Source organism: Festucalex cinctus, chromosome 14 (assembly GCF_051991245.1).
Source record: "Festucalex cinctus isolate MCC-2025b chromosome 14, RoL_Fcin_1.0, whole genome shotgun sequence".
Taxonomy (NCBI): Eukaryota; Metazoa; Chordata; class Actinopteri; order Syngnathiformes; family Syngnathidae; genus Festucalex; species Festucalex cinctus.
Window position 1 is genome coordinate 10,171,432 of NC_135424.1, and position 22,078 is coordinate 10,193,509.

The following is a 22,078-nucleotide window of genomic DNA, read 5'->3' on the forward strand; positions in this document are numbered from 1 at the left end:
GAAAGAGAACAAGGGGTAGGATTAGCGTTTTTTACTTCTTCTTTCAGACATCTATGGATGATCTTTTCTTTGTTTTCCAATTTTTACACATTTGTTTTGTGTTTATATCTTCAATAAATCAGTCATCAGTTAATACACAGGCACACACGCAGAACAATAACAAGGTCCAAACAACAGTAAACAAATAAATTCTTACGTTCTATTGCCAGAATTAACAAATATGCACATCATTCTCTTTATATTGATTTAGTATGTAAATATATTATTAAATATGCAGCTGTAATCATCGTAAGTATAACAATTAAATATGAGAACATGCATTGAGTGGTACGTGCATGTTTGTGGTGAAGGTGGGTTTGCTACGGACATAGCAATATTGAGATGATAACAAACACTGAAGATAATGGACAAGTGTCAGTATACTTTCATTTTTTTTTATTAACTGTTTTTTGATAAAGGGACAAAATGGGTGTGTGAACAGGATTATGCAGACATCTGTCAGAAAACACAGACAGTGGTTTTCTTAATACAACTGAACAGGTACTACATATACAACAAAAATTGATAAAGAGCTTGATTTGTCAAATGACCATTGGCCACAAATACAAAATAAATGATATTATACTCTGACAAAAAAATAAAAATAAAATAAAATTAAATCAAAACAAGGATCCATCCCATGTCTCTGTTTTGAACAGAGCATATAGGTGATAATAAATAGCAACTCCCATTGTAAAAGATAAAGTTCAAGTTCAAGTTACAACAAACAGCTCTCAGAACAGGAATAGAAAAGGCTGATAACAAAATATTCCGCATTGCCATTTACAAAAATTCTTAACTTAAGCAGGCTTCTCCACGTCTCCCAGGTCAATTTTAAATATGCTTGGCATATGAATGTGTACCCAATCTAAATAGAAAGCACCATTTTGTATTTGGCAATGAAAAATAAAACTGCAAAACATTGAATTATTTTTAAACACTTTTATTTTGACACTTTTTTTGTACTGCTTGTACTGCATATGATTTGTTTTTTTGTTTTTTTTTTTTTTCTCTCTCCAGTTGGAATGTTGTCAGGTAGGGTCAGAGAGACAGAAGCGCACAACAGAACAGGCCAATGTCAGCTTGTATTACTGCATACAAGAATGGCAGCAGGATGGAAGGAGGGTCGGAACCAAAAACCAAAGAAGATATGTACAACGACCTCTGTGGACAGGGAAAAGAGCAGCGGCCATCATATGACCTACAATGCCTCCCAATGCCACACGCTTTAGCTGATTTTTTGTATTAGGTTTTTCATTTTATCTCTTTAAACATACAAATAATTTGCACTATATTATCCTGCCAAATTAAAAAAATATACCGTGGCAGCTTGGGATTTTTTCCACTACCAAAAAAGGTATGGTACCTTTAGAGAGAACAAGCAACAGTTAAAAATACGAGCCTCAATATAAATACTATAGTGCCTACTCTAAGTGAACATTGAATTCAAATACAGTTCTAGAAATACAGAAAAATCAACCATAAATGTGTTTAAGCATAGGAATTGACATGTATGTGCATTTTCCTATATTTTAAGTTCTTTATATATTCATATATAATCTTAGTCATTTCCCCAATGCAAATTGTATTTCAACCTGAAGAGCTGTGAAGAGCCAAGGCAAAATAAAATACAAAACCATCACAGATTTTTTTTGTTTGTTTGTTTTTTTTTTCTTTTCTATTTCATCATTTCATATATACTGTGATCGGAGTCTTGAACATTACCAAGACGCTGAGGAAAAGAGAAACGACAACAAACTTAACAGCTTCCCCTAAAAGACAGTGAAATGTTATTTCCGAAAAATGTTTATTTCCATACCAATAATTAAAGGAACATTTATACAAAAATGTGAACAAGTTTTGAGTGTTTAGCGTCCAGCCAACAAAGTCAGAGATTATCCAAGACATAGATGGCAAGAATGAAACAATGCAGCTCTTCACCAAAGTCATCATTCAGGACTACAGTGGGCCCAGAGTCCTTTTTGAAACGATCTCTGAGTGCTGTACATTAAATGTACAGACCTTGATGAAACACGGATTTTTCTTAGCCCAGTAGACACATAGACAAAAGATCAAACGTAAAATGGCAAGGGGGCGAAGATCAATAATTCTGATTATAGTCAGCAGACTATTTTACTGTTTTTACAAGTGGGACCCTTTCCCCCCTTTTGTGTAAACTGTTAAACTTGCAATTTGAAACCGTGCACTTCATTTCTTTGAGCTGACAGTGTAGCATTTCGACTCAAGCCTGACCACTACTGCAAATGTGTGGAACAATGCAAGAGAGATGATGGTACTCCCAGGTTGAATGACAAGTGCTTGACTGGAAACAGCTTATAAAAGATTTCTCCTCTGGGTTGCAAAGCAGCAAAACATGTGCTCTCCATTAGCCTATGTATACTGATTAAAATGATCACTCGTTTTAAGAGCCGGTGTGTACTGACGGATTTCTTCTTACGGTTCGTTTTGCAAGAGATCATTGTTACAGACCCTGTTTTGAAGAAATGAAGAAATAATTGCCTCTAATCCCAATCAATCACACATAGTGTATGTACCGTATATTCAAGTTTGTTGTAGCTTTCTTTCTGTCTAGCTTCAAGGTATTTCAAAGTCTCTTTTGGAGGTCACGTATTACTTACTGTGTTGTTCCACACACCACAAATGAAAGCAGCGTTGCAGGTTTGTGCTAACTCAGACAAATATCCCTCAAGTTCAGGATTGTACATTACAGATGACCATTTTTTTTTCCTTAAAAGTAGCTCGTTATCAGAAACAGAACTACACATATTCAGATATCCACAACACTGGTCGTACCATGCTCCTTATAAAATCCACATACTGAAGATAAGCCCATTGAACATGTACTAGGTAGCTAAATGGCAATTAACTAGAAAGTGAATCTTTGATTATGAGGTGTCACAGTTCAGTGGGGCAGGCAGGTGCTTGATGCAAGGACCTTTTCTTGATGGTTTCAACAGCCTCGTGTGGCCCCCAAACTTATTTCAGATAAGATTATGGCCAATGTAGTCTTAAAATATCAAAGGCACTCTTTCTTATTTTACCAAATGATAGTACAATTTGAAGTCTTTGCACACCCTTGTGTTATTGAAATTTGACCGTCATAACTATTTATTTTACTCTTCGAACCTATGAAGTATTTTTTTTTAACCCTGTGTGAACATGGCATCTTTTAGAAAGATCCGGATAAGTGCATTTCCAGGGGTTCCAGAAGTGGATCATTTTCCATGTAACAACACAAAACTGTACATGATATGTGTTACAGGGTATATGCAGCATGGGTATACTGTATCTTTCTTGTCTTTTCTCTTTTTGAAGAATAAAAAGAAAAAAAAACATAACAAGAGAAAAAACAGCAACACATTTACTAAACAAGTAACCAACCAGGGACAAGTTCTTTTCTTTTTTTCATTTCCTTTTTTTTTTGTTTTGTTTTGTTTTTGAATAACAAAAACATACTATGCATGCTGACAAATTCTTAGAAATGAAAACGGAAAACTCCAAAAATAAAATAGTACACAACATGTAATTTATTGCACAAGAAAAAGGCTCGAAGTTTTGCCTCAATGCAAGAATATTGCCCCGATACAGATCATGCATTCAATGGGTAATGAACACGGGGTGTGCTGGTGCAGAAGCACATGGTCTTCTTAACTTTCCACCAGCCTGATGAAAGTGGAGTTTTGGGGCCGGGGCAAAAAGCTGCAAGAGTCTTGGAATAAACAGGGAGCTAATGGCAGACAGCTGCAGGGAAAAGGTCCCATTGTTCGGCCTTCTACTCTGACTTTATTTCGGTACTCAAAGGACGGTCACTGTGCCATTTTTTCATGTGTTTCTCCAAGGTGCTATAGACACTGAAGGGCATCTGACAGATTTCACACTTGTACACATCCTTGCCCACTTGACCATGGGTCTTCATGTGACGAGTAAGTTTGGAGCTCTGGGCACAAGCGTAATTGCACAGCTCACACTTGTATGGCCTCTCCCCTGTATGGCTGCGCCGATGCACAGTCAGATTACTGCAGTTCTTGAATATCTTGCCACAGTACTCGCAAGTGTCACTCCTTCGACCGTCCTTGGAGCTGGGCCGCCCAGGACCGCCAAGATGAGGTGTGCTGCCCCCGCTTCCCGTCCCACTGCGACCCGACATCCCACCGTCGAGTTCCCCCGGAGGAGTCGAGAATCGCAGACTGCCGTTCTCTGAGGAATGCTCGGACGAAGAGGCGAAGGGCGATTGTCTGGAGTCCCCAAAGTTCAGAAAAGGATCCTTGAGCTGTCGAGATGCAGCATAGCCGGCAAGCCACTGCGAATAGACGTTTTCCGTGTTGGGGATTGTGGGAGTGGGCAAGTCAAATTCTTTTTCCAGCTTGATACGTTTGGAAAAAGGGCTGAGTGGACTTGGGCTACCCAGAAGCAGTTTTTTCGAAAGGCAGGCAGAGGCAGATTCGTTGGGGGATGCTCCGCGTCCGTTGACAGTCGAGAGCGAGCCCTCCTCGCCACGATTAGATTCCGGCACTGAGTTAGAATCGCACATCTCCCGATTTTGTGGATGTCCTCTGTTAAGGTGGTGGTGGAGGTGGTTCTCCTGGGCGATCGCGTTCCTTTTGTGTGCACTGAGGGCTTCGCTGAAATGCTGCATGCTGGCGGCAAGGCCCATTCCCTGCATTACCTCAGGGAGTGAACGGGGAATGGACCCCTCATCAGTCATCCCTCCCAGTCGGGTTCCGATACCTCCATTGTTTTCATGCTGACGTGCGGCTTCAAGGTTCAAGCCAAAGTGGTAGCTGTTGTTTCGCCGAGCAGCCCTCTCTCCATTCTGCACTTCCTCCTCCTCTCCTTCTTCTTCCTCTTCCTCCTCCTCTTCCTCCTCCTCCTCCTCTTCTTCTTCTTCCTCCTCCTCTTCCTCTCCATTCTCACGTAGCATTCTGTTGTTTTCACATTTGAGCTTGGCCACCACCGACTTAAGGGCATTGCTGGCACTGCCCATGTGTTCACTGGTGCCAGGCTCTGGGGAGGAGGCAGTCGAAAGTCCGTCTTCTGACTTGCCTGTGTTTGGCGATGAGGATTTGTGCATGTGAGTTTTCATATGGCGCTTCAATTTACTTGCCTGTGTGCAGGCGTGGTCACACAAATGGCATTTGTACGGCTTTTCTCCTGTGTGGCTGCGCCGGTGCACTATGAGATTACTCTGAAACTTGAAGGCTTTGCCACAAAACTCGCAACACTTGGATTTCATCGGCGTGTTGGAGGAGGGTGTTGCCCCTGCAGAGGGAAGAGGAGTGGTAGGAGTGGTCTGGGAGCCCACGGGGGACTGCATGGAGCCCGGCAGGGGCGGTGGAGTTGCGAGATACGGAGTTTTGTTGCCACCTCCTCCTCCCATTCCTATGCTTCCCACACTTGTCTGGAATGGCTGGAGTAAGCGCTGCATGGGGCCAGGCCGGCTGGGGGAGAGAGGAGGAGTGGACCCTGAGGTGTTACCCGCCAGCTCCCGTAGCCGCCGTGAGAAGTCCATTGTCGGAGGGGGCTCCATGGGAAGAGGAGGATTGAGGCGCAGCACCCTGTCAAAGGCACTCGGGTGGTGGGCTGCCAGCGCCAGTTCCTCTGGGCTCAGGTGGTGGGGGTCCAGGTGGTTCCTTGGAGGGGGGCTGAAGATAGGTGGCGTGGGAGGAAAACGCTGATGATGGAGCCCACCACCAACCCCAAGTGTACTTCCTGCTCCCACACTGTCCCTTCCCCCTGAGCCTGAGCCTGGGATTCGGAGGAGATTGAAAGGGCTTGCGTCAGGAGGCAGATGGAGGCCGTGGAGGGGAGGGTGGGAAGGGCAATCTGCGCCCCCACCCAGGGAGGAAGGACCTCCCATTCGTGGGGTGAGAGGACTGCCATGTTCACTCTCCAGGTAGATCCGGAAACCATGGGAGTTCTGGGCGTGCTGCAGCAGGAACCAGGCACTGCCGTATGAGTGCTTACAAGTAGTGCACGTGTAGGTTGTCGGTTCTTCTTTGCCTAAAGTGACAGAAAAAAAAGAACATCTTAGAATTGATGTTCAATAAAAGGACATTTATATTCACTGACTCCATAGAGAAAACTACGGTTTTAAACCTCCACTTCTGTTGGTCCTTGACCATCAAAGCTATCACTGTATAGAGACTATCATTATTTTGTCCAGAATAATAGGCATGAATAAATGAGACTTGGCTGAACCAATCAGTTTTCGGAACCTTAGGCCTAAATGTTACAGCTATTAAGAGTAGTTGGCACATGGTGTTGCAGACTTTGCAAATACAACAGTACCTCTTATTGAGGTCATGCCCCACATGAGTTACATGTGAGAATATACTGTTCATGTTTTTTTCAGTGTGTGTTGTTCTTCTCTCAGACTTTTCTGGAACAAATGTTTCCCTTTGGAATAAATGTTAGTCCTCTGATGTCAGCAGCAGAACAAAGAAAGCGCTATCCTGGCGGACCACCTCTTTCCCTTCCCATTGAGCCACCAAAACAGCGTGTCGTTCACAAACACTCACAGCCAACAATATAATTGCACCAACATATGCATGAGGAAAAGCATTATTCATGATATTAATGAAATGCTAAAGATATCTTTGTGCATCTTGCCATTGAAATGAGATATTTCAGATCATAAACAATTTAAAATACTCAATACAATTGCATCACAATAACAGTGTATTGTGATGCAATGCACCTGTACTGGACTTTTCATGCTCACATTGCAAAGAAACTAGATACCTCAGGAACTTGATAACTCAGGATTCAACTGAATATGAATACTTTGGTTGACCACAATTTATGTTCTTGCAGCAGAAAATACCTAATGATAGTGAGACAGGATGAGATGAACATGCAACAAAAACATCGACTTTCATGGCCTCATCAGTAATAACCTTTTGTGCCACCTACGGTATAATGCAAATATAATCTAATTGCGTACACGGACCGCCATCAGTTTGATGACAAATCTTGACAACAAACAAGATTAGATATTGCCATTTGGAGGATTTGAAAATAAATCCATGTGACTAATCATCAAAGTTATATTCTTCGGAACTAACTACTACTAGAAGTCAGAATTCTGATCCTAATTCATTTAAAATAGGCATTCCAATTAGCGGATATATACTATGTATTACTACTTAATACTAGCATAAAAGCTCGTCTTTTATTTTATAGTGTGTCTCCCAACCTTTACTGTGTAAACGCACTTTTTTTTAACATAAGAATCATCATGCAGTGAACACAAACATATTATTCTGTTGTATGCTGAATGGCAACAACTGTCTACTCTTCTCAAGTTAAATGGTACCTTCAGCCATCTCGTGAAAGAGCTTTGAATAGTTCTGCCTGTCACTACATGTCGCTGGTATGGATAGCTGAACAGAGATTTGTGATGAATAAATAATTGAAATTGCTTAATTTCCCATGACGCGCGCACGCACACGCGCACACGCACACTACTGCTCCATGGCACAGTGGTTGGGAATGTCGGCTTCATGACACATTCAATAACTGAAACACACTTTTCAAGAAACTGCTTCGAAAACAGTGTAATAATCGGCTTTTAGACGTTATCCAATCTTCTGCTAATAACTTAATTTTAAAAAACACAAAGACCACAAATACAACTCCAAAGACGACATATATGGATAGTAAACAATTACTGTGTTACAGTTGTAAAATAACTCTTAAATTACGTGTACAGAATGGCACAATGTCTTTTTTTGTTTCAGTGAAATGCATCTCCGTTTTGCCAGTCTCTCCTTTCCAACACACAGTTTGTCCCACATGACCAGAACAGGGGCTGCTAAATTATGGATCATTAAAATCGGCACAAATTACCACTAATGTGGCCACCTGCATCAGATTTAACCTCTGAATATCATTTGCATGATCAAGACTAGGGATGGTTAATTTTATTCAATCATTCATTTTTCTTCTTGATGAACTGGTCAGTCCATTTATTAATTTAGTCAGTTCTATTTTGGTGATGCAGGAATTGGATGATGTGGCGGTATGACTCCTGCGGGTTAGATTTGATGCATTTTCAACAACATAAGTGTTACTGCCAAGAATAAAAAAAATAAATAAATAAATGAATAAATCTGGCTGCAAAACATTCAACAAACAGATTTGCTCCACTTAAAATGCTATATTTGCCCCCAAAACCATTTAGCCTTATAACAACCATTAATAATATTTTTTTAAAGAAAAGTAAAAAAAAAAAAAAAAAACATGAGAACAATCAGTTGTTGTTGCCGTTTTTTTTTTTGTTTTTTTTTTGTAATTACATCCAAAATCATGTGTGTGTGCAGCACTGTGACCGCATAACATTAATTTCCAACGTGTTAACAAAATATAATACTAATTAAGTTAACAAAAAGTTTTTCCTCTCTAACGCATATATTCCTTATCCACTGCTTTGTAAGACTTGTCCATGCACAGAGTGAAACTGTAAGGTTAATGGATTTTAGAGTAGGCGACTGCTCCACTCTGTCTCTCTGTAATATACTCCCATCAACCACTTCATTAGGGAAACTCTCTGCCACTCTGAGGTAGAAAAAATTACGTGAGAAAGTGGAATGGAGACAGAAAGATGAAGGCAAAGGGATCGAGGTGAGAAAGGTGAAGTAATACTTTCATTTAATCTGAATGTAGAGACGACAAACATGCTATAACTAGTTAGCTGGAGTGCAGCAGCTGTATTAGCGGTGAAAGAGGAAGGAGAGGGAAGATGTGGACGAGGATTCTTTACTCGAAGCGAAATGTCAAAAGCTCCTGGTGAGACTCTGGAGAACAGACACTCTCAGTTTCACAAATGTCCTAACACTCAATACCAGCCATGCTACACTGACCAGCTCAGGCATTACACTCTATTAAAGCAAGGGCATTGCCTGGACACTTAAGTGGTGCTGCCTGGGAGAGGGAGGAACGGGGGGAGATCACGGCGACTTCGCTTGTGTTACCCCCTGTGTCTGTCTGTGTGTGTGTGAGGAGAGAGAGAGAGAGAGAGAGAGAGAGAGAGAGAGAGAGAGAGAGAGAGAGAGAGAGAGAGAGAGAGAGAGAGAGAGAGAGAGAGAGCGAGAGAGACTTGAGAACCAGAGTGTGAATGTCATAACTGATATCTGCTGATCCACTACATTCATATTTTGAGAATACTTTCTCCCACTTTAATCCCTCTGAAATTTGCAGTGATATACAGAAATTAAAATTATGTATTTACAAAGTGATGCAGCTAAAGGAGTTCATCAAAATTCAACATGACTGCGAACTACACCCACAATAGTAAACATTTTGTTACTTAATACTAGTGCTGTCAAAGTTAAAGCGTTAACTAATTAATTAATCACAAAAAAATTATCGCAGATTAATCGCACTATTAATTTTGACCGCAGATGGTCCTTTAGCTTGACACAGGATGGCTATGTTAGAGGTAGAACAGGTTGTGTTTGAACAATAAACGTAACATGCATTAAAGTGAAGCATTTCATAAATGTGAATATTTGCTCTTGTCAAACTATTGGGGTCATATTTTTTCCACTTTGAATTATGCAAGTAATTAATTGATTAGAAAAAAAGAGGAGGATCAGATGTCCTCTTAACTCTTTGACTGCCAAAAACGTTTAATGACGTATGCTAAAATCCTAATGAATGCTGCCATGAACGTTAATTGACGTTTATTAAGGTTGTTTTTTTTTCTCTCTCAATGGGCAGTGCAACGTCTTGTGCAGCACTCCCTGCTCAATGGGTTGTGGAATCAAAAACACCCACTAACTATGGCCAGCAGATGGCAGCATTGTATCTTATTTCAATGGCTCACGGTATATGAAATTACAATGAAACATGACTGATATAATGAAATTGAACCGTATTCAAGGATGACGTGAATGATCAAAGGCTGCCTTTGTCACATTAAATCTAATTCACAGAGAGTCAATAAACAATAAAATACCAATATCTAAGTCACTGCTGTGCACAAAATGTATCTTTTCAATGTCACTCAAATTACCTATTTTCAAATAGAGATAACTAAAGAACGGAATAACGTAGAAACGTACTTTTTTTATTTTTATGTAGTCGTAGCGCACAATATTTTGTTTGCGTTGAAAGATGAGTGAAAACGCTCGAAATCGGCTGGCACTGTTGGGGTTGTTTTTAAGATCATGTTTGGCAGTCAAAGAGTTAACATTAAATGCTGAAAAAATTAACACATAAGAGGTGCATTTTAAATTTGGTGGTCAAAAAATGTTGATAAAAAGCCCTTTTAATTAAGCGATTAATCATTATTAATCAAAATTTTAAGATGTGATTAATCTGATTAAAAAATGTAATCATTTGACAGCTCTACTTAATACCTGACTGACAATGTCAGTACAAATCGGTTTATCTGTGTACTTCAAACAATGCAAAATAAAGCCCATACTTATATTTTCATGTGATCTTTGGAATGTTCCACAAGACTGCCCATTCTTTGAACGGACTGACTTCATCCTGTCATCCTGTCCTATAAATTAGCACATCCCTCAGACAAATACTGATGCGAAGTGTTTGCCACCTCTCAAGTTAAGCTGTCCGTCGTTTTTTGACTGACACAAATTTGATGAATTTCTACAAATTTGTCTTCTGTCCGTTTACGAGATCTTTTTGTGGAGTCTTTTCATTCTGTGTCTTCCTCCTTGCACAATTTTTCAAAACCTTTTCATCCATCTCCAACCCTTTGCTCCTCCTCTTTCAACCCGTCAGTGTTCTTTGCAGGTGCCCTTGGCTGAGTCCACGTCTCGGCGAGACGGTCGTAACCGACATAATGGGACATCACTAAAACAGGATTAAGAACATATATTGGGAGTGAGGGACAATGACTTGTCAAATTTGGAATTTAAATCTGAGCCTCAGCGTTTTTCCTCACCTCATATTTGACCTGAAATACAATTTTAGAACATCAAACATATTTCTGGTAATGAACAGTCAAGTTATTGTATTCTACTCTTGATCAATGATTCCCATTCAGAAGTTACTTAACTTTATCACAGCAATTTTGTGAAGATCCTGTCAAAATGATTATGTGTGCCTTTTATTTTAAAACAATGAAAGTGTTGTTTAGACTTAAAAATGTCTGTTGGTCAAGTTAAAAGCAGTTCCGTTACAAAAGTGCCAACAACAAGCTATTGAGGGAAACATTTGAGCATGTTGATGTGGCTTAATTTATGGCATCGGCTCCTCAAAATCAGAAACAATGTTCTCATTTCAAGCTGAATTCCAGCAATAATTCATTGAGCCAACATATTCCTCCTTTTTCGTCACTTAGTCAAGAGCAAACAATTGTGATGAAAACAAAATAGTCAATTGGTGTCTGCTCAGAACAGTTAAATGATTTATATGAAGAAAGGGTCATGCAGATTTTCATTTTCTAGGGGCCACACCAAAGTTTAAATCCACAAGTAAAAGCAAGTTAAATACTGTAATGTGTTGAAGACATATCAATTTGGCTGACAGCAACAAACCTTGGCCTTAAATTACTTCCAAGCCTCACATTCCTTTTTTTTTCCCAAATAGTAGCCCACAGCCTTGATAATCACGGGCAGCTATTTCGTTGCGAGACAGTATGAATGCATTTATATTCAACAAAACAACAATAGAAGGCTTCTTTGCGTGTGCACGGGTGTGCACGTGAACGAGCGTGTCTCCTAAATAGCCGCGCGGGCTTCTCTCGCCTTGTGAGCAAAAAATATCAATATCGTCTGTCCGCGTGTATGCGTGTTTGTGGAATATATCAATACCTTCTGTCTCTGTGTTTGGAACCCCTGCCGGGCTACAGACTGTGGTATCCACAACTCTCTCACTTGTAATCTAGTGTGTGTGTTTGTGTGTCAATCCACCATGATACCTTATAGCTGCAAAGTTTTTTTGTTGTTGTTCTTGATGTCACACATACAAACTATGTCACACACAGGCAGTAATGCATCTTGTAAAGGTTGTTCTAATGACAAAGCCTGCACCTTTAAACTGTGTTTATACACGTAATTAAATGGAGGTGACCTTTGTCGAAGCATCCAAGTGCGCTGTGGCAGCCTGCTAGTCGGTGTGTACAAGTGCGTGCGCGTGTCCATGTGGAAGGCCGGCACCCCTGATCGCAGTGACAGCCTCCACTTAACCCGAAACCACCATGGTGAAATTACAGAGCAGCCAAATTACAGCGCTTATGTGAGCGCGGAGAGGGAGAGCGAGAGAGACGGGGAGGGAGGGATTGAAAGACAGAAGGTGGTCCTCAATGTGTCTGTGCTTGTGTTGGAAGCTTCTGAACTTGGTTACACAAGAGTCGGTCTTGAGTCGACGCGCGCAAACTGGGCCTGCATGTGTGGGCCCCGTCCCAGGATGCAAACTCTCGCTTTCAACTCTTGATCGCTTGCCGTTTCATCAGATTTAATTCGATCGGTCCGAGTTGGTTTGGACTTTACTGGGGCTGAATAATTTCGGCTTTTGATTGATTGCACATGGTTGACTCTGTTTGACATGCAGGACTTGTACTTGGAGGAGGAAAATGAACAGGAGGTAGTTTGGTGTTTAGTTATGTCTCCACTACTGCATATTTAAATGTTAAATACACTTCTATGCACAACTTCTGTAAATGGAGTTCACATTTGGAAAACTAGTGGGTGTCAAAATTAGTGTGTTAATTTTGAGTTAATTTAAAGTTACTTTAACGACACTCTTTTTTTTTAACACATTATTAATACAATTACTAATTAATTACTATTAGCCTACTTTACAATTACTTGAAAAGCCTGTACTGGGGGAATTACCGTCGCACGTCCATGTCAAAATTTAGCAGTAATAAATTTAAGAATAATGCACATATTTTTGGAGAATGGGGTAAATTTGTATTTTACAATATTAAAAAAGTGCAGAATTTCACAAGTTACTTCATGTTAAAGATTAGATAGCTCTTAACTCATTCACTGCCTTTGACAAGTATACTTGTCAATTTTATATTTTTTTTTTAGCGGGGATAATGGGGGACAATCTGATTATGCTCCACTGTAAATGTCAAACATGGAAACAACTTTACTGATACCCAACCACCGGTAGATGACATCATTGCCCCATTTTATACTAAATAAACACAGTTTAAGAGTCCATAAGAGTAATGGCTGTATTTTGTGGAAACTACATTTTTCTACTCTCATTTATAAAAGAATGGGACGAGGCAAAAAGTGGGAATTCTATTCTGTCATTTTGTAGATTCGGTTTATACATAATTATTGAACGTAATATCGTGTGGGTATTGCAAATTTTGAAATTTTCTAAAATGGCTGGCAGTGAATTAGTTAATATGAAAAGAAAAATGCACTGAGCTGTCACCAGTGTCTTACACATGCAATTATGCCATCTAGTGGCAGAAAAATAACCTCGAAACAAATCAATATCAGACTCATTTTTTACACTACAGTACGTTTTAACTAAATTTTATGAATTATTATGAAAATACTGTATCAATGATGAAAAGATTCAGCCATATTTCTATTATTTTAACATTTTCCACTTCTGTGTTAACAAGAGTAGGAAAACTTAAGGGGGGGATTATTGTACATTTTATGGTACATTTAGAACAGATATAAAATGTGATTAACTCTTTCACTCCCAGCCATTTTCACAGAAACAATCCAGTTTGCTCCCGGCTGTTTTACTGGATTTTGACTGATTTTGCAAGGCCCACAGAATATTGTGTTCTATTGATACAAAAGCATGGAACCTATCAAAAGAAAGATTAAAGTCTCTTCTTTCATCAGGAAAAAAAGTATGTTTCTATCTGTTTCCGTTTTGCAGCAATTAGCATTAGAAGAGAGCTAAGTTTCATCAGTTTTCACAAATCTATTCAAAATTGTAAGTAATTTAGCTTTTTTTCTACATGGCTCTGGTTGATCTACTTTGCTCTGCTGCCACCTGCTGTCCATTTGTGTAATAACTACCATTTCTGCAACCGTTCTTTGCAGTTGAGAGGCTGCATCAAAGCCTTCTGTATGCTCTAGCATAAAAAAAAAATTAAAAAAACGTATAAATACGTCTTTGGGACACTTAAAACATTTTAAAAAACGTATTTACACGTTATTGGGAGCAAATGAGTTAATTGTGAATTAACTATTGAAGTCATGTGATTAATTTTGATTAACAATTTTAATTGCCTGACACCCCAAGTAAAAACATGTTTTGCTTTGTTTTTGTTTTTTGAAAGAGTCATAGCCACTCACATAGGAGCGCGCTGAGAATTTCATTACTTGCCATAAGTGAGAGAAGAGATTGGCGGTCACAAATGACACACATACGGGCTCGTATTGAACGATCTGCAGAGACCCGCTACAGCTGCCGAGCACGACAATTCAGTCATCAGCGCGAATGCGTGCGTCTGTCTTTGTGTGCGTGTGTGCTTTGTGCGTGCTGCGGTGACCGCGCTAGGAGATCACTCTGAGCCGAGCAAACACCTCAGCTGGACGGAGGCCCACACACAAACACGCACAGCACTTTGCTTCCTCTCCTCATCTAATCCCTCCTCCGCCCACTTGACTTCATCCCTCCATCTGTCCGTCAACACTGCATACAGGTGGCTGTCTTCTCACTCTCTGTAGTCTCACACTGAATTCAGTTGTCCTGGCCGTCGTTCTCGTCCACGCCCTCCCCGGCCTTTAATCCATTCACAAGTTTAACGTCTTATTGCCTTAACGTTGTGATTTCATAGCAATGAAAAATAAAAGAAGAATCATAAAAATCCAAAAGAGCTAGCTTCACGTATTGTAACCACCCATTTTCATTGCATGTTTATTGTAACAACAGGACAGGTTATAATCTACGGAAGCATGGAACTGCCAATGTTTATGTTCAACTGTATTTGCAAATATGTTTAAAGTTATTTTCAAATACTTTTGAACGAACTTGCAAATGTGTTTAAACGTGTTGGCCAATATGTTTTTTGGTTTGGTAAATATGGATACCAATATGTTTAAATGTGTTTAAATATGTTCAAATGTACTTGTAGGCTAAATGCTAAAAATTCACAATTTGTATGTTTTATTATTGCGTCTGCACGATTTCTGTTCAAGATGTGGTATTGACTTGCACATGCTTTTTTTAAAAAATTATTCACATTATACCAATACATTAAAAATAAAAATAGGTAATTAAACATTGTTTATTTGTCAGTTTTGTGATTTGATAATATTTTGCATGTGCATGTGCATACCCAGTGGCATTATGGGAAAAATGGCAAATGGAACTCATGCATTGCAAACATCAAAACATCATAATAATGATAATAATTATGAATAAACAATTTGATTTACTTAATGTTTGAACGTATTTGTATAATGTAGGCCAAATGCTAAAAAAAAAAAAAAAAAAAAAAAAAAAGGGCTTGATTTTGTTTTTGTTTTTTTGTTTTTTTGACATGCGAATGTACAAGTCAACATCCCGTGGCATTATGAAAAAATGCTAAAAATATTCTCTCCAAATTGGCACTTCCACACATCTGTCAAAATTGAACACCAATCAAAATTGCAAAAATATATTAACAAAGGTTTTGTGACAAAATGCCACTGTATTTAGAATTTGCATTAGTCCAAGACTTAGCATGAAGACTTTCTAAACGGTTTTGGTGCCTGTGGGATTTGTGACCATTCATCCAGAAGAACATTTGTAAGATCAGAGGTCAAGTGATGTTGGTTAATGGAGCCTGGCTCACAACCTCTGTGAAATTCAATGTTTGATAAGGTTGGGGTGAGGGTTTTAAAGCTTTCCACACCAAACTTATTAAATAACATTTTTTTTCATGGAATTACTTAGAATTGTCAGACTTGTCTGAATGGTCTTGGTAAAACCAATGAATATATTTGTTTCAATACTTAAGTCCGTCCTGTGTTTTGATTGTGTGAATACACAAAATCAATCCCATCCCTCTTTTTCTTTCTATCCGCTCACTCTTTTTCTTTCTTCTGGTCATCCCTCCATTCTCCCAGGTGGGAAGCACTCAGTGTCGATCTCTTTAATTGTATTCATTTAAGACCAATCGATGGGGGGCATATTTAATACAAATTTATGACTGCATGCCATCAGCAATAAAAAGCCTTTGCGTGGCAAGGCAGCTCTGGCTTGTGGTGACAGAGTGAATGAGAAGAGAAGGGGAGGAAGGAGAGGAAATATGTGCCATCCTGCTTTTAACACAAACAGCCTCCCACAGTCTCACTGTCGACCTTGGAGAGATAGCGTTTAGGCTGCAGCAAAAACATTCACATTCGAAATACCCTCCCGCCCCCATGCCCCACTACTTTCAGATGGGGCCACAACTTCAAGTCGGTTCGAGTGTATTTTGGGAGATTTTTTTTTTTAAAGCATTTTATTTTAGAATTTAGCTCCCAAAAGGGCTTCAAGTTGCACTCTGGCAGTGATTCGGAGAGTAATTCATTTGAAATGATTATTTTATGTTAAGAATATAGAGTGATTTTAGGGGGGTGAGGTACAACTTCTTGATCATTTTCATCTGACTTGGCTTGTAAAAATCAATGGTCAGTGAGTCAGTCAGCCAACAAGCCTCATGTTAAAAGATTTGTAATAATTCTGTTTGTATTTAGCACTTACAGTATATCCAGGCCGGGACTTTCATGTGTCAATTTAATTTCACATGCATCAAAACATGTTTTAATTACACATTCCTATTTCTGCGCGCAAGGTGTGTGCATGTTACACGGGGAAAAGAAAAAAGAAAAAGAAATTGGATCCACAGAGAAAACTGCAAGCAGACTCTGTGTCCGCTGTGTTCCTGCAAAGACGGCAAATTAGTGCTGAAGCCCATTTCTGACTTGAGCTTTCAAGAAGCAGGCAGAGCTCCCCTGCGATCCTGACTATGGTTTGGAGCTACAACCAGGAACGTCGAACGCATGGATAAAGTTTACAAAAGGTCTTTTAAATACTTGAAGATAGCCAGCATGACTTTAGAGTTTATGACTAATTCATATAAAAGGATGTTAGAGGTTGTGACAAGTCTGCCTGATAACATATTCACATATTTGCTCTCATGTCTTTTTTGGCACTTTACTGCCTTTATTAGAGATTTTCTTTGATACCACTTTTTTTCCAGACCATACCAGTATGAGTACAATGTTCCATCGCTGTAACATTCACTTTTAGCGGCCTCACTCTGATTTATTATTATTATTATTATTATTATTACTTATTTTATTTTATTTTTTACAATTTAACGTTTGAATATTGAGAATGTTTAAACAACGGAGAAATGTGAGAAAATGTAAATATCTGGGTGATAAAAAAAAGAAATGTATAAACTGTGTGGTGAGGGGTTTTAAACCCTTTAAAACATTTAGAATAAATGTAAAACATAAAGCGAACTGCTTCGTGGATTTAATTTATTACAGGTATTTTTTTTAACCCCAGCGAAAAACAAGTATTGTTTGTATGTATTAAATTCTTGATTATTCACCAATACTGATACCAAGTCAATACCACTAGTAGGTCTACTTTTAATACATAATTTTTTTCCCAAAATACCAATGGCAGATAATTTTGAAGAAAGTCCTGTATATCCCAATATAGTATTTTTCTTTAAAATTACATGATGGCAATTTTCTATTCCCTAATTTCTAGTTCATGAGTACTGATACCTTGAAATAAGGCTGGGTATCGCCCAGCCATAGTTTTCATTTTTAATAAGCAAATAGAAAATAAACAATTTGATTGGATTTTGTTATTTAAATTTACAGCTAGTTGAACTGAAAAGTGTTACTTATTATATCATAATTGTTTTTTATTATCTATTTTATTATCTAATATATATATATATATATATATATATATATATATATATATATGGAGCAACACAACTGTATGACATAATTTCTGTGACTTGGTGCCTTTTCAGATATTATTTATTGCACGAAGAAGTCTAATTGCCACAAGTTGTCTGAGGTAAGTGTATGTTCTTTAGCAGACACCCATCAGCATCAAGCATTGTCGCGATGAGATGAAGCGCGAAGTCTTACTCCCCTCCGGCACTCCTTCCCAACCTTGTCTACTTAATAAACACTGTAGGCTTCATTCATTAGAGCTGCAGTCAGTACACCCTGAGAGCCCGATCGATCCCCCAGACGTTTTATATAGAAGGAGGAAAAACAGAGTAGGCGGGGCAGGTAAAAGCAAGCAAGACAGGCAGAATATATGTGTGTGTTAATATGAAATGAACAGCAGTTTACCTGCCTCTTTAACTGCGTTCTCGTGTGTGCGTGTGTGAGGAGACTGGGACGGCTCTAGCAGCACTCACTGCCAAAAGAAATCGTGTTTCCTCCAAGAGAAACAGGGTGTGCAACATTAGAGCCACAGCCAAGATGATGGAGACAGGTTTTTGGTTTGTGTGAAATTTCGACAGATGTATTTGACAGACATCAAGCGATAATCCTGCACAACTTTTTCAAGATCCTTATTTTGCCTCAGGATTAATTTGATCATATAAGTGACATACTTTGTAAAATTCCTTTTACAGTTAGTGTGTGTGCGTAACAGCCTGCTACTGCTTTAAAAGTATATGCGACATCCTTTTATTGGACGAAGGGAAGAAAAACTGATGATCACTTCAAACCCAACGGCAACAGTTGTTCCATGTGGCATAACAAAACTGAAAACACATGGCCCTTTGTGTCGTTATGTAATATTTTTTTCAAATATTTCAGGAGCTCAATCTTCATTTTCTGGTTTCATGGCCTCTCCTAGGAGGCTGTTCGTTCTACTTGTCAGATAACAGAGAATGGTCAAATGAAATCATCTGTTTTGCATTCTTACGATTGTGAATGCTTGATTTAGTTGATCCAAAACAAATCAATGAACATCTTAAGTAAATTTCGATGCATCAGGTGGCACTCGTAAGTTATTTTCAACAAACATTCACCAGTAAAAGTCTGAGGTAGAACGAATGTTTGTGGTGACGAAAAAGTGTTCCCATGCTTGTGGAGGGCTGACGTCTAGCAGAGCATATCCTATAGACTGTTTGGGAGTGACAAAAGACTTGTGTTGGATCTGAAAGACTCTTCTTGTTATGTGCTGACAGGTTTGCTTCCCAAAGTGCAGACACAAATACGATTTTTTCTATTTATTCACATTGAGAGGCAGAAAAACACGTCTGTACACAGGAACAGTGAGCAATAATCCAGCACACTAACATCTTTCAGACAGCTTATATAGAGAATCAATCAATCTCATCATAGATCGTGGCAAGACACCGTATGACATGGAAATCTCCGATTGGCTTGTTGACCCATACATCACATAATACCAAAGATTCCTGTCACCACACACATCATCGAGGCATCGTAATGTTCTTACATCATATAACACAAATCTAGTAGAAAACCTGATGATTGTTACATGAGACAAAAACATCACTCCTTCATGACTCACGAGTCATGACACTTCTCTTGTGTGAAGCTGCATTCAGTTCTACTCACAATGAACTATAGCACCAGCAGAGCACAAAAAGGCTCGTAAATAATTTAGAAGTGAGAGCAGCAATAAGACGAAAAACAGAAAATGATAGTATTTGTGATGTTATTTTAACAGCTGTATGGATATCTTCAATATCCGGGTAGTAGCATGTCAAATACTTGTCTGTAGGCATGTGGTAAGGTGTGCATGTGTGTGGGGGTGTGTATGCGAGCGTGTGTCCAAAGATGCTCCATTAGTGATTTTGGAAAGTGGTTGTGGGGGCCTGGAATTCCCATCAGGCCCAGTATGGCTTAAGTGCTGCACCACATACTCCTAAACCCCAACTAACCCCACCCTCATGGGCACTGCCTGTATTCCCCTTCTCCCCACCCCTCAATCCCACCTAAGACGACCTTACAGTGCATCTGTCAGCTGGTTTCCAAAACGCCACACACAAACACACGCGTGCACGCACACTCATGGTCCACTAATGACCAAACCCAAACAGCTCCCAAACAACTCTGAAAAGCTATTAGGAGAGGGCTTTTTGACGAGGAAGTGATTTTTTTTTTTTTTTTATACGCCATTAAAAGCCATGGATAAAATGTGTGTTCGCGTAAATACAGCCACAGGTCAGAAGTAGCGCCAAACAGAGATAATTGAGAAACCAGACTTCCCCCCTGAGATAAAGGTAGAGCAGTATCCACGTCTGGCTTTATCAAACAGTAGCACATGTAGAATACATTTTCAAGGAATGTGCTTTCTTTTGCTGTGAGTTACGTCTTTTTAATGTTTTCTTTTTACCGGGGCTTGTAAGTCAAAACTTGAAATAAACTCAAATGAATACAGTTGACTGTCAATTTTGTTTGTTGGTGAAAATGCTGAAGTTGTTTGACTGGTCTTTGGTGTTGTGTCAGAAAAAGTAGAATAGATGACACTAAGACCAATTATTCTTTTACAATGTCAGAATTATTGCAATGAAACAGCAAAGCCGGTTGCGGCCTAGAACTTTGGGACAGTATGTACAGTAACTGATACTACAGTAAATACAGTACATACAGTTTCAGTAGTTAAAGCAGCCCCAAAAGGTCAACCCATTCTGATATCAGCAATACTGTGAAATAAGGTCGTATCAGCCCGATACCTTTTAACATTTTGACTAAGGTTCCATGTTCAAAATGATTCGCACTCTCTCAAATAGGCAAATATGATTTTCTAAATGTATCATAGAAGTCTGTTTGTTCTCAGAGCTAACAAAATCTTTTAGATTTATGCAAAAGCTTATGTTAACTTTAACATTTTCCATGAATATTAGGGATATGAATAATGATTCAAATGGAGAAAACAATGTAATATGTATATAACATATTTACAACCAAACTTCATTTCAAGTAATTTCTCACTTTCTTGTATAATTTTGATGCCAAAGATCCTCATCCATCCATCCATCCATCCATCCATCCATCCATTTTCTTGACCGTTTATTCCTCACAAGGGTCGTGGGGGTGCTGGAGCCTATCTCAGCTGGCTCTGGGCAGTAGGCGGGGAACACCCTGGACTGGTTGATCCTCATTCAACAAAACAAAAAATCAGATAATCAAAATATGGCATGGGTGTGTTTGGTACAACTTTTTTCCCTGACAAAACATTTTTCACAGGTTTTCGCCATTTCAAACTGTGCGATGGTAAAACTCTTTTGTCACAATTCAACTATTTTGTTGAATGCTGCAATGTGATAAAATGCAATGACGACTGTAAAAACGCTTGAACGCAGTGCTGAATAAGCTGTATGTGTGGAATTTCAAATCCCTGAGACTTAAATGCAGCAGGAGTGCACAAGGGGCTCATGACATGGAGAACATACTGTAGCTCTGGTTCCAGGTTAAACAGGATCCATTCCTTGCAAGTGGAGAGTCTCGAAGATTCACGTCAGGTCAAGTTCAGGCATGAATACGCATTGAAGCAATATTTTCCTAGAAAGGGACACGGAGGCTTCTATACCTGCTTATTATCACTTTTTTTTTTTTTTTTTACAATCTTCTCTTCGTTACCCTTCCCTTCTTTTTTTCTGTCTTAAGGCAGGTAATGCATGAAAGACAAACCCTAAAGCATCAACACATGCACTCACACACTCACAACACACCTGACTTGCTGTTACTCGTCATGAAGAGCAAGTCAATCAGCACTCTAGCATGTCTGTTAAAACGGAAAGTAGAAACACAAAATTGGAGTAAGGAAACCAATACTGGAGACGCCCCACACAGACACCACACCTTAAATTTAACTTAAGACTTTAACACTAGCACTACTATAATTGCAAAACAACTAGAGCTCCCAGAGCAGTCATTTTGACGGCTTGCGCTCTCGCACTCACGTAATCGCCTAATATGGTTATTACTCTCTGTTTTCAGCAGTTACGGGTATATTCATTTCGATTATCAGGCTTGTACCACCAAAAACATCATGACTCAATCACATCTAGGAGCGCACATTTTACTATAACCTTTTACTCTACCTTGAGCTGCGTTGCCACTTCCAG

At 39.2% G+C, this 22,078-nt stretch overlaps 1 protein-coding gene across 2 annotated transcripts in view; it reads right to left on the reverse strand.

Annotated features, from left to right (window-relative positions):
* Positions 1–413: 413 nt before the first annotated feature.
* Positions 414–22,078, reverse strand: part of bcl11aa (BCL11 transcription factor A a) — a 49,728-nt gene continuing 28,063 nt past the window's right edge. For both annotated transcript variants that reach the window (XM_077495590.1, XM_077495589.1), the window contains exon 3: positions 414–6,060. In XM_077495590.1, the coding sequence (XP_077351716.1) occupies positions 3,833–6,060 (2,228 nt within the window). In that variant the 3' untranslated portion in view covers positions 414–3,832. The remainder of the gene's footprint in view (positions 6,061–22,078) is intronic.